This window comes from Malurus melanocephalus, unplaced genomic scaffold (assembly GCF_030028575.1).
Source record: "Malurus melanocephalus ecotype Western Australia unplaced genomic scaffold, MMel_1.1 scaffold_317, whole genome shotgun sequence".
NCBI lineage: Eukaryota > Metazoa > Chordata > Aves > Passeriformes > Maluridae > Malurus > Malurus melanocephalus.
The window spans coordinates 755,434-774,038 of record NW_026623549.1 but is presented as its reverse complement, the minus strand read 5'-3'; the positions used below and the strand labels follow the sequence as shown (position 1 = coordinate 774,038).

At 49.7% G+C, this 18,605-nt stretch overlaps 1 protein-coding gene across 1 annotated transcript; it reads right to left on the bottom strand.

Moving 5' to 3' along the window:
- Positions 1-718: 718 nt before the first annotated feature.
- On the bottom strand, positions 719-18,567 carry LOC130580168 (pinopsin-like). The gene is made up of 4 exons (XM_057377501.1): positions 18,249-18,567; positions 15,703-16,031; positions 4,121-4,354; positions 719-940 (listed from the first exon to the last, which is right to left on the bottom strand). Exons 1-4 carry the CDS (start codon positions 18,565-18,567, stop codon positions 719-721), a joined length of 1,104 nt encoding a protein of 367 aa, XP_057233484.1.
- Positions 18,568-18,605: the final 38 nt, after the last annotated feature.

The following is an 18,605-nucleotide window of genomic DNA, read 5'->3' as shown; positions in this document are numbered from 1 at the left end:
TACCCAGCTGTGCATTCAGAATTGCTTCTTCACACAGTGATGGAGGAAGTCATTCTTTGGTGCAGTAACTTTGTAAGTTAATAATTAAAAGTCCCTAAAACACTTTTCTTAAGCTTCAGCTGCAATTTCTAAGGTTTGAAACATCCAATATGCATTTTAAATTTTAGTAGAGCTTCACTTTGTAACTGCATAGTTCTYCGTATCTATTCAGGTTTGTAGTGAAAAGCAATGTGAGGCTTTGAGGAGGAGCATAATTCAGACCAGGGAGAGAGAGACCAAGTGCAAGGTGGTAATTCCCTCCTGGAGAGCCTGTTTGCCTCCTCTCTTCCCGTGCAGGTTGTTTCTTGGAGCTGTCCTACAGCACCGTGCTCTGGATCTCAGGTTTGTGGTGGGTGGGTTTAGTTGGACTTTGGCAGAAAGTCTTTAGAATCTTGGTTTTGTTGTTGCTTTTTAATTTTTTTTCTAGAGGCATCTGTGGGGTTTTTTATTTTGTTTCTTCCAAAACTCACGTAAAAMTCCTGTTATTTGGTTAAGGAAGAGTGTTTGCTGAGGAGAGCAATGACTTAGTGGTGAAAGCAGCCTCTGGGGGAGCAGACAGACCATTCTCCATCAGCAGGGCGGCTGCAAACTGAATTTATCTGGCAGAACTGTCCCATCTGGATGGGGAGATCCTTTGGGTACCCCCGAAGGCAGGGGCAGGCAGTGCTGCTGGCCCAGCTCAGGAGCTGCAGGGAGCCTCRGGCACAGCTCCTGCAGCTGCCACGGTGTCCCCTGGTGCTGGGCACGGGCTCTCAGCCAAGGAATGCCCAGCCAGAGTGGGCACTGCAGGGCCARCACCACCCTGTGCCTGCTGCAGGGCATGGCAGGGCCTGGGCACGGCCTTGGAGGAGCTCACAGAGGATTTGTCGCATCCCAGAAGCGCCAGGAAGCACCTGTAAAACTGTCACATGAAGAGAACAGCAAGTGAGCAGGGATTTAATTCATCTCAGGTTTTATAAGACAGGCTACATCTTATGGTCTTTCTATTCATTTAACCTCCTGGGATGGTGCAGAAACAACATGGATGTAATAATATCTTGTATTAGAGGTTGGAATGTTTTGTAGAAAAAAAAATGTCATTGTGCCAAGAGACCTTGACCTCAGCACAAGGAGTACAGAGGGGAGAGAGCCAGAAACAAAATTCTTGCACAAGTTACAGGYTTGTTGTAAGAGTTGTCCTGTGTTTTTATTGATTACAAATGTTACTGACTTTGTGGCATTGCAGAGAACAGAAGGCACTAAATGCTCTCCAGGCTGCTTTCGGGTGTGCAGGATCCTGTCACCTGCCTGAGCTGATGCAAACCCTGCTGTGGCACAGAGATTTTGGGGAGCTGGCAATCACTGATGATGGCCTGCAGTCAGGTTATGGATATATCCCATTGCTAAAATGTGGTATGGATTGAGCTAATGGAATTACCAATGAAAGTGATGCTGGCTGCTTTGATTTGTGTTTGGCCAGGGAAAAGATGAAAACTCAGTTTAAGCTCTCAGAAGGGGTTGGTTCAATATCCATAATTGGAGGGATTTTTTCAGTTGCATTCTGTGTATCTGAGAGCAGAGGGAATGTGCTGAGGATGAAGGTGAGGAAACTGCCTGTAGCAAAGAAATAGATATTTTAGATAGTATGGATTGTGTGCATGGCCTCCCTGCAGCTGTGGGGTCAAACACTGATCTCTCTACACTCAAGAATCCAAAACAACATTGCTGGTAATTCTTTGTACAGCACAGCTGTCAGCAACAAACTCTGACAACTYTTAYTATCAACAGCCAAGTGAAAAATCAKGCAGCTTTTTCATCAGCTGGGGAAAATGTTTTTTTTAAAGTTTTACACGGTTTTTTGTCAGCCGAGGTTCCTTTTTTTTAATGAGAAACAATTTTTTTCAGGAATAAAAACTTACTTAGTAATAAAAACAATCATAACTTTTTCATCAACCTCTCACCATTGAGCACTGAAATATGAAGCAGCTTCAAAACTTGTGGGGAGTACACTTTATTTTCTATTTTTTGCTTTGCCYCCTCCCCTCGTGGTCAAGTTCATGTGGCTCTTCCCAGGAACCTTTCTGTAGCTCTTTAATCCTCAGTAAATTTCTGTTACAGCTTGAGAGTCTCTTTAATCTGTTTAACCTTCACCTAGTCCTTGTCTGGATACATTTCCTCCATGTGAATATTATTTTATCTGGCCTGTTCTCGGATTTTATCCAGCCTGATTAGAGATTTCTGAGCATTTACCGAAGTAGGGGGGGAGCCTGGACACTGAATTGGTTTAGAAATAGCAGAGAATTAGTGGGAAATTTCAACTGTGTCACAGAATTAGTGGGAAATTTTAACTGTGTCACAGAATTAGTGGGAAGTTTTAACCTTGTGAGCTGTCAAGGCATCTCCTATAGATTTCCATAGCTCAGGAATGCTGTCTCTGTTAAATGTGGTTTTCTGGATGACCAGCACCTCCTGCTTTCACCTGCCTGCCACTTCTGGGTGTCTGCAGCCATGGGTGCAGCATCTCYTGCTCTGAGTTGCTTTACTGCCTTTTCTCCTGAGTGCAGAGAAACCCAGAGYATTGACTTCCTCTTCTGCACTGAGTAYAGAGCCCTGARCACTAAAATACTAAATACTAAAAAACTAACCAAAAACACCACAAAAAACCCTCCACTAACAAAATGAAGTGTRTGTGGAGCACTAGTAGTAATAGTTTGTGGCGAACTTGAGGAGCTTGACATGGATAAACCCAGTTTAATTTGTGTCTAGCTGCTGCCTTTCAGCAAGCATATTAATAAAAAGATTAATTAAGAATTGTCTGTGGARAACTCCTCTGCACAGGCTGTGTTGTTTTGGAGAGCTCTTCCCAGCCCATGCACACATTAAGATCAGCCTGTGATTTTTGCCCTGCCCCTCTGGATTTAACCAGGGTTGTACCTGTTTGAAGTGAGTCAGAGTTACCCTTCAGTGCTGGTGTGCTTGGGGCTTTTCCCCTGGGAAGGGATRGCAACAGCTCTCCATTGTGCCAGGCTGCCTCATGAGGGAATGTGTTTGGAAGCTAAATAATAAAGGAGAAGGGAAAGGAGTGTTCCTATCACAGAGAAGATGTCAGGGAATTCTGCAGGCGGCTGAGCATGAGCAGAGAAGGCACTGCACCCCCCTGGGCTGTTTGTGACAGTGAGTGGAGCTGATGGATGGTGTGGAGATGATGGATAGTGGCATGGAAACCTTCACTCCCTGGGAATTTCTYATGTCCCACTAAAAACACCCACAGCCACAGCCAGACTTAAATCAATCTTTTACCATCATCATTTGTTTTCCAGAGAGAGTGAGCAATTTACTCTCTGTGCTTCCTAACAGCTTCCAAAAATCATTTCAAGGGGACTCAGAGAAACAAATGATCCCCCTGCTATAATCCCAAAGATCAGTGAAATGTGCCTGAGTGTTCTGGTGGAGCTGGSACTGGAAGAGCTCTGATGCTGTCTGTTTTTCTCTGTAGATCTCTGTTCATCCTCACTTTTATTTTCCATCCCTGTGCAAGGGGCTAGCCCAGCTCCTGCCTGCTGTGTGCTGTCCCCTGCTCCAGGGCCAGCTCCTCTGGCAGTGCTTTTAGGCAGATCCTCTCTGATTGTGGCTCTCACCAGCCCTTCAGAGGGGAGAGCAGGACCGAAGAGTGGCTGAAGGATTTGAGAGGGGTTAGAAGAGTAAATGGGGAAAGAGAAAGTTGGGGTTGTGAAGGAGTTTCTGTGGGCTTGGTGTGGGGTAGCAAAGGCTCACATCCTTACGAGATTTCACACATCTGAGTCAGCTCAGACAGTTTCTGGTGCTTTCTCTCTTGCCAGAACACAGATTTCTACTCTCATGTTTAACTTGCTGTTTATCAAACTGTATAATGGACAGGAAGGACCTAGCATATGGGTGGAAGTGGTCATCCAACTTCCAAAAGTGCAGGTTTATCCAACRGATTTGCTTCTTGGAAACCTTTTCCAGAGCTTCCCTCTCATGGATTTCAGTGATGTCACTGATATCTCATTAGCTCCCCTCGCTGTTCTTTACCCCCTGCACACACTGAACCCGAGTGAAGGAAGGAGAGCGTCCCACGTACCTGTTTGTTGAGAAACACGTAGATGATGGGGTTGTAGACCGTGCTGCTCTTGGCAAGGATGGCTGGGATGATGCTGGCAGCAGGGCTGATGAGGCCAGGCTTGCCAAAGGTGGCTATGAGTGCCACAGCAGCRTAGGGCAGCCAGCAGAGGAGGAAGCACACCACCATCACCAGCACCATSACCAGGATGCGCTGCTCACGGCTCCGGCCCGGCCCTTTGTGGATGCTGCTGGCCTGGCAGGGACAGAGACACCAGAATGGCATTAGCACAGCTGGTATTGGGACCAGGGATGTGCATGGGAGTGGCTGCACTGAGGGCAGGGCTGGCAGTGCTACTTGAACCGTTCTGGCTGGAGAGGAGAGTGTGTTGTGTACTCAGTGTGTCCCAAACAGCTGGAACGGGACCAGCAAAAGTGCCCTTCATCCACAACAGCCTTGTCCAGCTCACTGTAAATCCCAGCTTTAACTGGAGTGTCCTGGGCAGGGGCAGGAGAAGGAATGTGCCCTGCTCTGAGCAGGGGACAGCTGGTCCAGTGCTCCCAGAGCCGCTGCCAGCCAGTCCTGCCAGGAGAGATCCCCTGCAAGGATGAGATGCCCTGTACCCACAGGAGAGAACAGGAAGAGAAGGGGATTCAGAGAACTKCCTTCCCTGAATCCATGGGAAAAATCAGCACTTGAATTATAGTGATTTACAACAGTGCTTGAATTAAAGTGATTTACAACAGGCTGCTCACACGTACTTGTAAGTAAATCACACTGTGTATAAACACTGCTGGCTGTGCCTCACCCTCRTTTCCTAGTTTTCAGACCCTCGTTTCCTAGTTCTCAGTGTGTTTTGCAAACCAGAGCCTTCAGTGGCTGCTGTGTACTGCCTGCACTGAGAAATGCTGCAGTAAGCACGAGGAACTAATTATTGCAAGCAGTTTTATGGGGAATCCATCGGGATGTGTTTGAGTGCTGGAAGTCACCTTGAGACTAATTAAAAAGCCTAACCAAAACTGTTCAAAAAATAGAACATATCTGTAATTGCCTGCCGAGGGAACTCAAAAATGAAGTGCTTTATAAATATCTTGTTAATGTGCAAATGAAATCTTTTATGACACTTGTCTGTGATTTAAAAGAAAAAAAAGTGGTATTTGCYACTAGGCAAATGAAGTTGTTAATCAAAATATTTCCATTAGTGAGAAGTGAATATTTCATTCAGAGCCACCCACAGGCATCAGTAGCTCAGATTTATTCACAGACATCTCAAACAGAAAGCTCACATTTATCTTCTTATATTGTAGCTCACAGAGTTGATAAGAATTTTGTCCACACCATCCCTGTGTGTGGATATTTTCAGTCTGCCACACCTTGTTATGAAACCTCACCAGACACTCAGGCTGTGTGATGAAGGTGAAACAGCTGGATTGGGGTGGAAGCAGGGATGGAGATGATAGAAGGGGTTGCATTTTGCACTGTGTGTGCTTGGTGTTTGAGGCTTCTGACAACAGGCACCAAAAGGCATCAGCACCAGCTGCCAGGGTTCTGTATCCCCACACAAATCCCAGGTTCTTTGTGCCTTCCTGAGATCTTCCTGTCCCCCCCTCCATGCCAGGAGACACCTGGGATGGGTGGTGGGCGATGGCTTGCATGTGGAACTCCTTGAGGAAAGCCAAAAGCTCCTTTTTCTTCTATTGATTTTTATCAGTTTTGGAAAAGGAAACCAAACAACCTCTTCCTTTAGCTAAGGTCAGGGAGGACAAATGTTTTCCAGATGTTCTCTAGATCCACATCAGTCTGGTTTGAGGCYGGGCATGGAAGGAGGACTCAGGAGGGATTTCCCATCAATAACCTKGAGCAGGGCTCTGGTCCCAGGGAGCTGTGTAATGCCTGATCTCCACATCTCTCTCTCCAAATCCTSATCCTGCAGTGTGGCAGCTGCTCTTGGCCACTGGCTTGAACATAAAGCCACTGGGRGACTTCTGCTGGTGTTTGCTCCCTTCTCAGGCAAACCCTACCCCAGCTATTGCTCTCTTGACTTTGGAAGTATTTTATCCTTTCCCAGAAAAAAAAASAGAAAAGCTTGCAGTTTTCAGACTGCTGATGCCAGGGAATGGCTTCACTGGTAAGCAAGGAAAGGTTTCAATTTCCTTGCCAGCAGCAGGAAATTATTATTTTCATCCTATGAGGCCAGAAAGTTYGAATATCCTCCCACTTCTGTAACTCTCCTTGAAGCATTTTTGCTTTCAATTACGAAGCTCCCCTGGTCAGTCAAGGAAACTTGAGATGTTCATATGTGGCACACATGCAGAAAATTTTTGCAAATCTAAACTCAGCAACCTTGAAATGTTGCTGCATGTAATCAGCAGATGGTGGCTTGGCTAAACCAGGTAACTGTGGGTTGGGCACAGATTTGGCATCAGATCACCTTCTGGAGGGGGGCAAAGCAAAGAGCTGTGTAAAAATCATTCTGCTGAGTGGTGCTGGGAGCTTTTAATTTAATTTAGTCTTGAGAACTTCCAGGAGAGGTAAGAGCACAAGTCTGGCTCATGTGGCTTTGTCTGTGTTTGTTGGCCCATGGAGATTGGAAAGTCAGCTCAGGCTGATCCTGGCTTAGGGTTAACAGAGCAATGCTGCTGCAGGAGTTTAGCCTGTGCTGTGTATCCTCTGCTGTTGGACAGGTGCCATGGTGGAGGTGACCATGAACACAGGACATGGTGCTGAGAAGCACCTCAAGGTGCAGAAGTGCTTAATTCGCCTTTTTTTAAATTTCACTGGCCATAATTGGGCACTGCACTGAGCCATCCTCCCATGCAGGAGCAGAAATGCTCACAAATAACATTTGTGTGGTGTGGCACTGGATGTCACAGACAGAAGGACACGGGTGAGTGACTAATGCAGCAAACAATGGGGACAGGTTTAAACAGAGGTCACTGTGGACACAGCAAATTCCTGCCTGATATTGCTGACACYGTGCAGAAATAACAGAGTCATCACTTTGCTAGGAAAGTAAAATACGTGTTTTCAGCACTGTGTATGGAAACTGCTCGGTGACATCCAGGCCTGAAGGGCACAGCTGAGTGTGCCCACAGCCACCTGGGAGCTTCAGCCGTGAAGAATTCCTGGCTCTGCAGGGTTATCTGAGTGACAGACTATGTCTTCTCTTGTCTTTTTGTGAAATCACCACACCATTTAGAGCTTGGAGAATTGACAAAGTCATGGGACTAGGGGGGTCATCCTTGAGAAATGTCAGAATATGGGAGATTAAGGGAAAAAACTCAACCAAACTGTGTCTGTGCTGGCCTGAGCACACCAGCTGAGCACACCAGTATTTCATGATCTGTCATAATAATATTTTTTAAGAGTTTTGCTTGGGGAGGAAATAAATGGCTGATGCTCCCCTATAGAAGTGTTGCGACAAGAAGTTAGATTTTACTTTTAAGGAAGTTTGTTTTATCCCTCCTAACATTTGAGCCTTTGAATTATGCTTAAAATCTTTTCACTGCAATCATAAATGCTAGAAACATGTTACCTGCATTCACAAAGAAGCATTCCTTTTCTTAAAAGCCCCATGCCCTCAATGCCTTGCCATGAAAATGAGAATGGGAAAAGCAAGCTGCCCCCTCTGTTCCAAGTCTGGTTTAATGCTTGTCTGTGAGAGGAGAGCTCTGCTCCTGATAGACCTGGGGCTTTTACCCCACAAAACAGATTTTACACTGATAGCCTTGAGCCCAGCAGGTCAGGCTGCRGGACAGCACAGGGAGAGCTGGGGAAAGGCAAAGCTGCAGATTCAAAATAACATGAGGCAAAAAGCAGCTTCACTGCTGGTTTGTCACTTGGAAACTTCTGCTTTCCACATTCCCAGCATGCTGATTACCTGCCCTAGGTCTGGTAAATTGACACTTTGTGAGGCTTAGCTTTATCATTGATGACAAAACCCTAAATTCCTTTGTCTGAGTGAAAGACAAYCCTTTTGTAGTGCCCTTTGTGCAACACTAACTGAGCCTTGTCCTGACTGGCCCAGGTCTTTCCTGTATGAAAGAGGACAATTAGAAACCCCTCTGATATTTTTATATATATATGTGTATTTCTGCATGCTTTGGAAGGGAGGGGGAGTGTGAGGTGGGGGTGATTTCTTGTAGAAAATGTGGAATGAAAAGGGGTTATCAGTCCTCTGAAGGTCACAGAAAATGCAGCCTCTTTCTCTGCAAGGGCAGCAGCGCTYCCTGCTCTGCCTTGGCAGGAACACCCAGCAAAGCTGAGCTGGTCTGGAGAGWGGAGATGGAAACTGATTTCAAACAGTGGTGTTCGTTTCAAAGGCAAAACCCCACAATTATTCTCAGGGCTGGGAATCCTTGCTCAGGATTTCCAGGGCAGAAGCAAGCCTGTCTGTGGGCTGTGGACAGCCTTACAGTAGCAGTTGCACCTTTCTTCCATAACCACAGCATTCTTGATTCTTGGTTTCTTGCCTGGGAYTGAGTGTATTTTTATGGATAATGGAACACCTTATGCACAGGAAGGAACAGCACATCTGTAAGAAATTGCTTTTGCCTCCAACTGTTAAATAATTTCAACCAGAATTYCATCCTTCTTTTGCAGAAGAGGTGTTAGGCTGAGGGAGCTGAGCCTGAGTTTGGCTTCACTTAGGAGGTTTTCCCTGCTCAGGATTTCTGGGCTGCCCTGCCCAAGCAGAGATTCAAGAGCAGATGTCTGTGACCTGCACAGCTGAGAGATGTCCCCWCTCTTCTGAGGGCTTGGGAAAAGGAAAAGAAATCCTCAGCCAGATGAACACATTTTTGTCACTGAAGTCTGATAACAATCCCGGTGATTTTTCTAGTCAAACACTTCCTTTTTCCTATGCTATTTYCTTATGCTATTTTACCTTTTTCTCCTTCAGTATACTGGGACATATTTTGGGTTGCCCTGAGCATCTCCTTGCTTTTGGAATGCTGTGGAGGCTTCTGCTTCTGGCTGTGCTGCAGGGAAGGGACCCAGATTACAGATATTGTGGCCATCCATGATGTACAAATATTTTGTGCTCCCAATCCCACTCATGCTTGTCCATCAGCTTCAACCCCAAATAGAGTGTATGTTCCTGAACCTTAATGATTTGGGGCCACACCAAAAGCCCCAAATTTGCCTGGTCACACAGAGGGGACAGTGGGGGACACCCACTGCTTTGATGGTCCAAACGAAATTTCTGACCCTCGGGCTGCGCTCCTGCTGCTGCCCAGCACTAGCAGTTGGGTGAAGATTTGTCTCTGCTAATCATCTTTTCTTTTGCCATAAAGGAAGGCTGTGGAAAATCTCCTGTGGTAAGTGTATTAACAAGAATGACACTGTGGAAATTTGGCTCAAAGCACTTAAAGCTGGCAATAAGCAAAGGAAGGTGGTCTCAGGCYGTGTCCTGCTGGCAGGGGATCACACAGCCCTTGCAGGGAGCATCCATTCCTRAAGGCTCTCTGGAAGCTGCTGTTTCCAATATTAACACAGAACTCCTGCCAAAGCATATAGGGAGGTGAGAGGAGAGAGAGAAGAAATCCGTTTCCATCTGTTGTCTTTCACTTATGCCATAGTAATTTTTCTCTTTTCTGAGAGGGCTTGGAAGGTGCTAGAGGTGTCATATTAGGGCCTTATGTGTGCAAGGGAGCAGCTCTATGGCTCAGCCATCCTTTGAAGTGCTCACAACTTCCTCTCACAGCCACCTCTGCCTTCACAGGGATAGACCACATGATTTAAGATMAAAATTTGAATCTAAATTCAGTTCCTCACTTGCTGTTACAAACATAGAGGACTGTAAGGAGAGGCCTTGTCACTAAAGGGGGTTAATTTTTAATTTCAAACACCCGAATATTAAAATAATCCATCCTGGTTGTTTACAAAGGCTGGAGCACCGGGTGTGGGAACAATGGGAGGCTCCTGGGTTCTCCATGTGGCCTCATCCTTCTCTGACTGAGCTCTCTGTTACAGAGCCAGGGTGTTTCCAGGCCTGGGTGCTGACTGTGCAGGGATGTCCTTTGGAGTTCTGGACYTGCACAGCCCATCTGTCAGTCTGAATGATTATTAAAACAGCTCAGCACCCCGATGCTCACACTGGTTTGGTTCCGCTCCMTCTGCACCTTGCATTGATTCTTTACTCAGCAATGGCTGTGGTGAGAGTCTGTTCTCACTGGGGGTGGAGGTTTTCTCAGATGCTGTCTGTGATTCCCAGCAGAGCGCCAGGAATGGCCAGGGAAGCAGGGGATGTGTTCTCGGGGCAGGAGAGCTCAGCCCGCGGGCASGGCTGCTCCCTGCTGTCCTTAGGGACAGTGCCCTGCAAGTGCTCGGACACTTCGGAGGTTCGGAAGCACCTTGCGAAAAATATTTGCGCTTCAGGAGAAAGAAAAAAGAAGTCCCAGCTGCTTTGTTTTCAACTAGAAAAATCYGTAACGTGTTCATCAGTGAGTGCTGTTGGACAAATCCCCGTGGCTCCCCGAGCACCGGGTGCCTCCCCTGCAGCTCTCCGGAGGAGCTGAGGCCAGTCCCTGTGCAAATCCTCGGGAATCGTAGATCCCGAAGGGGAAAGTGCTGTCATTGTCCCCGATCCATTCCCCGGGCCGTGCCCTCCTTGCACGGATGCTGTGTGCTCTCGCAGGGCTCAGAGCTCCCTCTGCCCGCAGTTTGTGCTGCTCGGGRGTGAAAGGCTCCTTCCTGCAGCTCTGGGATGTGCAACCAGCGGGACACGAGCAGCTCCAGCGCTGGACCGAGCCGAGCATCCCMATGGGCAGAGCTCCTGCTGCCGTCCGAGAGCGGAAATACAGAGACATCTCCGGGCTGCATTTCACCGGGATTGAGTCAGCTGAAGCAAAGAAAACCTGTGCTTTGGTTATCCTGGGCCTGGGTGGATCGATCCCATTTCCAAAGGATTGCCCTCTTCGATCACTGACCTGCACGGTTTCTGCAGCTCTGCTGGGCTCAGCTGTCTCGATTCCTGCCTTTGGGAATGTGYCTCACATGCCCAGGTCAGTCTCAGGTTATTGTGGCTAAGCACTGCAGCAGCATTCACACTGTCCAGATTAATGCTGAAGGAGCAGAGTAATCCCCCTTTCCCATCCCTGCCAGTGGCAGGGAATTGCTGGAATTCTCCCCCAGTTTCCTCTGCTCAAGGTGTTTGAAGGCATTACCCCAGCATTAGAAACTGCTGGACTCAATAACGGACATCATGAAATGAATATGTAACACATCAAATGCCTCCTTGCTGCACTTTTTTTTCCTTTCTATTACACCTGAGGGACCAAGGGGGCAGAGAGCTGGTGGAAACCATGCCAAGGTGCTGGCTTTTCCAGCCTTGCCAGTGGTTACTGCTTATGGCAGATTCACACTGATGGGACTCAGCCTAGGACAGGAGTCCGTGCAGAAAAACAGAATATTGAGCCTTGCACTAATCTACTGCAATGAACACTGGTCAATAATTTGAAGGCAGAGCCTCAGATTCATTTRTCAAGGAGATAATAGAAGAGTAGCTTGTCTGTAAATTAAGGGAAAAAAATCCCCAACCACACTGTAATACAGTGACACAGGAGCTGGAATCGATTAGATTTGCAYTCTGACAAGTCATGTGAATGGACCCAGCCAAGCTTGTCAATGACTCAGACTAATAACTTTCTAACCCCTGTGCTCACAAAATGATTTATCTGTTTCCAGTGAGCATTTTTAAGGTTGCATGTGCTGACTACAGCTCTTCCAAAACCCCATAGCAGAATGGTTGCCTCCTGCAGGATTCATGGATGCAAYGGGCAACCATTGCTTGTGTGCTGCTTTCAGTGAGCTATTTCCAGACAGAATTTGGGCTGCAGATCACGTTTGACCAGCTGGTTTACCCAGGCAGGGAAATGTCTACAGCTCACACCTTGGGCTGTGCAAAGTGCTGAAACACAGGAATGGCCAGGGAGAGCTCTTTGTTCTGGACATCCACGAGCTCGGGGTGAAGCCAACGCTGGCTACCAAGTATTTGCACTAGAAGAAATTCCAAACCACTCTTCCTCACCAGCCCATTAATTGTTTGCATTGCTGACATTGTCTTTCAGAGTCCCTGGGCATTGTTTCTTCTGGCTGCAGTGGTTTTGCAGAAGTTACAGACACAGCCAAGCTTTTCAAACCAGCCAGGGGGCTTTGGATGAGGGTGAATTCAGAATCCTTGTGCTGCCCAGCTTCATGTCCCAGAGGGTTTGCCCTGTGAGTGCTTCCCCCAAGCACTGGAACAGGTTGACCCAGCAGCCTCTGACCCTGCTGTGCTCCCAGGCCCTCTGAGGGCACTGGGCTCTGCACAAAATGAGGCAGATTTGCTTTTCTGCTTCTCACAGCTTGCTCTGCCTGATTGCCAGCTGCCTCCCAGGCTCTGCTTCACTTCCATCAATCCTAAACCTTCATAAATTCTGTCATTCTCCTGAAGTGATGTGAGCTGGGGCATTACAGCTTCCCTCTGTGCATGGAGCGTGGCTGAGATCCTGTGTGCTCCTCTGGAGCTGCATACTCAGCTCTCCAGCCTAAAGCATCCCTGCTCTCTGCAGTGGTCCTGAGTGAGCAGATTTCTGCCAGCAGCTCCCTTCAAGAGTGGGACTGGGTGTGGGGGGCAAAGCCACCTCCTGCCATCCCCTGGGGACTGTGGTGAAGCCCCTGAGCAGGAACCTGAGGCAGCAAAGATGAACCCCCTCATCCACTGTCTGCCAGTGCACAACTGCAYCAGGCTCTGAATTCCYCAGCCTTTCCTTGTGCCTGGCYCTGCACAGTCCKGCACAGGGGAGCTGTGAAACTGCAYCACAGCAGAAAGGCTTCTCAGGAATGAGACAATTAACACTAAAGCTCAGTGTGTTTGGAAGCCAAGATAGCCCTCATTTTCTAGTGGAGGTTTTCAGAATTCAGATTTATTGTTGACAGTGGACTGTAATACATCCCAACTCCCGTGGTACTCATTTTAAATGGCTCAGAGCAAACTCTTCCTTCTGGCCATTCCCTGCCAGCCTAAAACAAGACAGGGGAGGGAAAATAGATCCTTTCTTAGTGGTGGCAATTTTCTTCAAGCTTAAGGRAACTGTGACCTTGAAGCAATACAGGGGGAATGGGAGCCTGAGCGGATTTCCGAGAGTTTAAGCGTCCCTGCATATCTCCCGTGATGACAATCAGGTCAGAAATCAGAGCATGAAAATACAAATGTCAAGCGAAAGGATACAATTTTTCATGCCTGGCTGACAGCAAACAGCCTGATCTCCCAGTACAGTTTGACTCCTGTAAGTGGTGCAGATAATCTCAGTTACGGGGAGCTGAAAGCAYCATTAAAGGCTTACAGAGGGCTGCCTACAATTTGGGATCCACTAAAAGCACAAACRTCTGTTGCTCAATTCCTTAAATATTAAGCTGGCATGTGTAGCTTATTTTGTTCATTTTTTTTTCTCTCTCTCTCTTGCACACACCAGGGATTTTGCTGCTTGTGCACCTTGGTGCCATGGGGGATCCTGGGCAGCAGCACAGCCAGCCTGGGCCGGGAATGGGGATGGGAATGGGGAGAGGAWTAGGGAGGGGCCAGGGCAGGAGATAGAGAGAGGCTCTGGGGCTCCTGCCCCTGCACYTCCTCCCTCCCAGCTTCCCAAATGAGCCCAGTGTATCCACAGGACCATCCAGCTTTGACTTTGCCTCTTCGTGGAAAGAATTATCCTCCTTTGTGGAAGGATAATTCTGCTCCAGACACAGAATCATTTCATATTATTTTCCCCTGTTTTGAAGTTTCTGCAGGACCAGAGAGCAAAGGAAAGGCATCTCCTGACTTTCAGAATTGTCACCCATCTGAGAGGGTGCCACCACCCTGTCCTTTTTCCATGCCACTGTGGTCCCTGGAGCACCAGTTCACATCACTGAGGGGATCCCATCGCTCGCTGCATTCACAGAGGGCTCTGCTAAAGCTGCTGAGCTTTGCTGCTGCCAGAACTGCTGCTGGAACCCACCCTGTTCACAGTGTCCTGAAGGAAGGCTGCTCTCCTGAGACCAAAAGTACCATTTTGTGTGATGGCTGCATCAGTGGGAAGAGTATTTAATATAAAAACTCCACCTGTCTGTGCTCCCTCCCAGTGCAGCTCCAGCAGAAATAAAGGTTCTGTTGGCCCTGGAGAGGGCAGAGCCAGGAGAGCTTGTCCAGGCTGTGGGRGTCACTCTGACACATCAAACAGCACAACCTTTGACAGGGAAAAAGGTTTTCTTGAGTTTTGGAGAGGAAAAGCCTCTCCTGCAGGCAGGACCTTCTCCAGCCCCAGCTGCTGTGAATACCTTGCAACAAGCAGCACCTCTGAAACATATTTTTCACTTTAGAAGATGTAAAAACACTGAATTCCCAYGAAAGCCAGCCCCTGCCTGCACTCAGGAGACCAGTCCATGCTGGTGCAGGAGAAACAGCTGTTCCCAGCAAAGGGTGGCCAAAGAGCACTGAGCTGGCTTTCATGGGGAACAGAAGGTATTTGTAATAAACAACAGGCTGGGAGAGTATGAGGACTCATTTAAACACCTCCACTGATTTGATTTCCTTCTGCCAAAGTCCCAGAGCAATAATAAGCTTAAATTAAATGTTTGCATCTCTGAATGTGACCTTTATCTAATTTCCTCTAATCTTTTGGGTGCTCACTGCACAAGGTGAGCCCAAGCCAGGTCTGGTAGCGCTGATGAAGCTGGAGCCCAGCCTGGGGTGAACTCCTGGGGTGAACTCCTGGGGTGAACTCCAGGGGTGCAGGGGTCCAGCATGGAGCTCTGCAGGGTGGTGGGTGATCCCTTTGTGCTGCCTGTCCCAGACTGGTCCCCAAAGAGGGGCTGCCATGCTCACAGGTGGCATCACCGTGCCAGGATCAGGCTGGGCTGGTCCATTGCTCCCCAGGACTCGTGGCTAAAGGCAGATGTTCTTCACAAGAGAGGAAAACCTCTGCACTGACATTTCCAACTGTCTGGAGGTGCTGCCCTGATGGTGTTTGGTGCCCAATGTTCCACTGGGGTAGCAATATTAAAAGCTAATATTCCTTCTCTTGGGAAACAAAGCTCAGGGTCATTTATGGGCTGGCTTTGCTTTGTSTCCAGGGTTATCTGTTTCATGTCACAGGACTGTCTGACAGTTTGTAATTGCTAAGTTTCATCTTCCTGTCTTGCCTGATCCTGACAGCAGCTGACTTATATACGAATTTTTTTTTTTTTTGCAGCCTTTTTTTACAGGGTTCATTTTCATGCTTTACAGCTCCCACCCCCTCCACGGACCATGCAGTGACCTCCTGATGATGCTCATCTTTACATAACATTCCTGCAGATTTGAATCCTAGGACCAATCTCATCAAGATAGGTAAATATTTTCCTAGTTTTAATTGGGGGCAATTTGAAGTATTTTGAGTGGTCTGGCAAACTGTACACACTTGATTGTGATTTTWAAAGCCCTGTTAGACTGGAGCCTGTCAGCAGGACAGTGACAGGAGAGGCAGYTTCCAGGGGTGGCAGCACATCTGGCAGCAGAGGAGTTCTAAGGGTGGGAAATGGGGATCACAGGCTTCTGCCTCTTTTGGGGTCACAGTCAAAAGGCAGCTGAGCCATCGACTTACCTGCCTCACAGCACAGAACAGCTTCCCATACGAATAGACAATGATGACAAAAGGGATTACAAGGCAAAAGATGAAAAGACAGACGATGTAGGACGCGTTGTTGGCATCCTTGGAGTGCCAGTTCACAGAGCAGGTTATCCCTGCTCCTTCTGGCCCATAGCTRCTCCAGCCCAGAAGCGGGGGAACAGTCCAGAACAAGGAGTATGTCCAGGACAGGATGATGCCTGTCCATGATTTYCTGTAGTTCGTAGTGTCAGCCTCTGTCGTTCTTGTCATGGTGCAGTAGCGCTCGTACGAAAGCACAGCCAGGGAGATGAGCGAGATGATGCCTGTATCAAACCAGACACTTGAATCAGCAAMATGGAATCAATGAAGGCTCTAACTTTGCTCTGCCTCCCAAAAGAAATATTTCAAGCTGTGGATGAGGCGGTTGACAGTGGCTTTGGAAACTTGGTGGGCAAAGACTGGGGCTGGAGGTGTCACCCTACGACCAAGAGGTGCTGAGAGCCTGACCCCTCTCACCAAAAGCTGGGGGTGCTTCAGTATGTGTCCAGCCAAAGACAGCCTGTTACAAATGATCCTGACTTCTCCATCACATTTGGCTCTTGCTGCACCTGTAAAATTAGAGATTAATATCTAGATTTGCCCAAAGCGTGGAGCTMATCTGGTGCTCCTGTGCCCGCCTCAAAGTGCCGCCTTCTGAACTGTTCTTGAAATCTTCTGAAATCCCCRCAGGGATTTCATTTTGATGCTGTTCCTAATGAAGAGCTGCAGATTGAACCCATGTCCTGAAGCCCCCAAGTGCCCCAGTGTACACCTCCAGGAGGGCAAGCAGCTCATGAGCCCTTGCAGARACAGTTATGGGCCTCCTGCAATTGGGAACTGTCAGTGGACACTAAATGGGGCAATAAAACCACCAGCAGCAAATCAAAGATTTCTTTTGCAGGCAGAAATGCTGTAGGGGAGGTGATTTCTAATACTGATATAAGAGTTTGCCATTTCCCTCCACACACACCTCCCAGGCTGCATTCTAGAAGCGGTGCTGGCAGGTACAAGGGAATATTGCTGGATGCTGACACAGTCTGTTAAACTTTCCTGGCCAAGAAAAGGTTTTACACACACAAAACTGGTTTGTTGTCCTGTGTAACTCTATGGGGGAGAGAGATGGCAGCAAACATCCGAACTGCAGCTGCTGTAAAACTATCTTCAGAGTGTGCATAAGAGTGTGAGTGTCTCCTAAAGCGCTGTGTGGAGCCTGGGTGCCAGGCTAAGCTGAGCTCCTCGGGTTGTTGGGGTCTGGATCGATGGGCAGCGATGCTCTGCAGGTGAAGCATCATCCCCTCTGTGTGGGGAGAGCCCCGCCAATATGTGCCGGTGTCTGCAGCGGTACCGCGGGCTGGGAGACATTGTCAGCGCTGGGAAGCGTGCAAACATGAGATACTGTTATGTATAACATTATGTGTGTTGTAGCTGCTATCCCACAGCCCCCTGGCCGCCCCCACGCCCCGGGGCTGTCCCTCCGTGTGCCGGGCTGGCGGCTGAAGGGGGCAGGTGAAGGCAGAGGCACACGGGGCTGCTCTCTGCTGCCCACCGTCCGTAGCTCTGCGAGCCCCTGTGCCTGCTCGGGGTCACTGCTCTCCCCGGCACTGGAGCTCTGCCCTCCCGCCCGCACGCTGGGCTGCTCCCGGGCTCCCTGGGCGCTCATCTCACAACTGCCCTGCACGGAATTCCGGGGGCTCCGGCTGCACCCACCTCGCTCCCGCTGCCCTGGGTGCGGGCCGGCAGCTGTGGCAGCTGCAGTGGGCAGTGCTGGCCTGTCCTGCCCAGTGCTGCCCCTCCCGCAGTGGGATCTGGGGTCACGGCTGGAAGCCACCAATTTCCGAGAAACAGCGGTTCTGGAGGCTCCGACCTGCCCACGCTGAAATGTGGCACTCAGGGACAGTGTCCAGTGGTGGCCCTGGCTGTGCTGGGTCAGTTATTRAACTCGATGATCCTGATGGTCTTGTCTAACTTAGGCGATGCTATGAATCTGTGCTCCGTTTTCATCCTTGAAAGTTTGTGGAGCTGTTCCGTAGCCGCTGGAAACACGCTTYGGAGCCTGAATGAGAACTCGCACTTAACGCTGCCTGGGGGCTTTAGGGCTTTTTCCAGAAAAAAACAATCGCTGAAGCTGGGAAAGTTTCACCCCAGCCCTGTGCTCTTGGCTGCCCGGTGTCCCGCTGCCCACGCACAGCCCGAGCCCCATCGCACCCTCTGCTCTCCCGCCTGCGCGCACCCGGACACGGACCCACCAAACCTGTCCGTGGGGCTCCGCAGCCTGTCGGGGCTGTCCCGTCCCCTCGCCTGCTCTCCCCGGAGCTGCCGGGGCTTTCCCATCCCTTCTCCGGAGCTGTCCCCTGCCCGTCCCATCCCTTCTCCGGAGCTGTCCCCTGCCCGTCCCATCCCTTCTCCGGAGCTGTCCGCTGCCCGTCCCCTCCCTGCGGGCGCAGCTCCGCGGGTGCAGCCCCGCATCCCCCCGGCTCCCGGCCCGGTGGGGTCCCACTCACCGCAGAGGGCAGTGGCGAAGCCGTGCCAGGCGCAGGCGGCCCCCGGTGCGGCGGCGGTCCCCGCGGCCAGCCCGAGCGGGGTGCCCAGGGCGCAGCCCAGCAGGTCGCTGAAGGCGATGTTGAGCAGCAGGAGGTTGATGGGGGARCGCAGCGCCGGGAAGCGCCAGAAGAGCAGCAGCACCAGCAGGTTGCTGCAGAAGCCCAGGCTGCCCACGGCGCCCAGGCACACGGCGGCCGCCAGCCGCCCCGCGGGGCTCAGGCACCGGCCCGCCTCGTCCCGAGCATCCCCGCAGGCGGCAGCGGCGCCGGCCGCCGGCATCCCCGCGCTGCCTCCGCGCCCGCACCGCGCCCGCACCG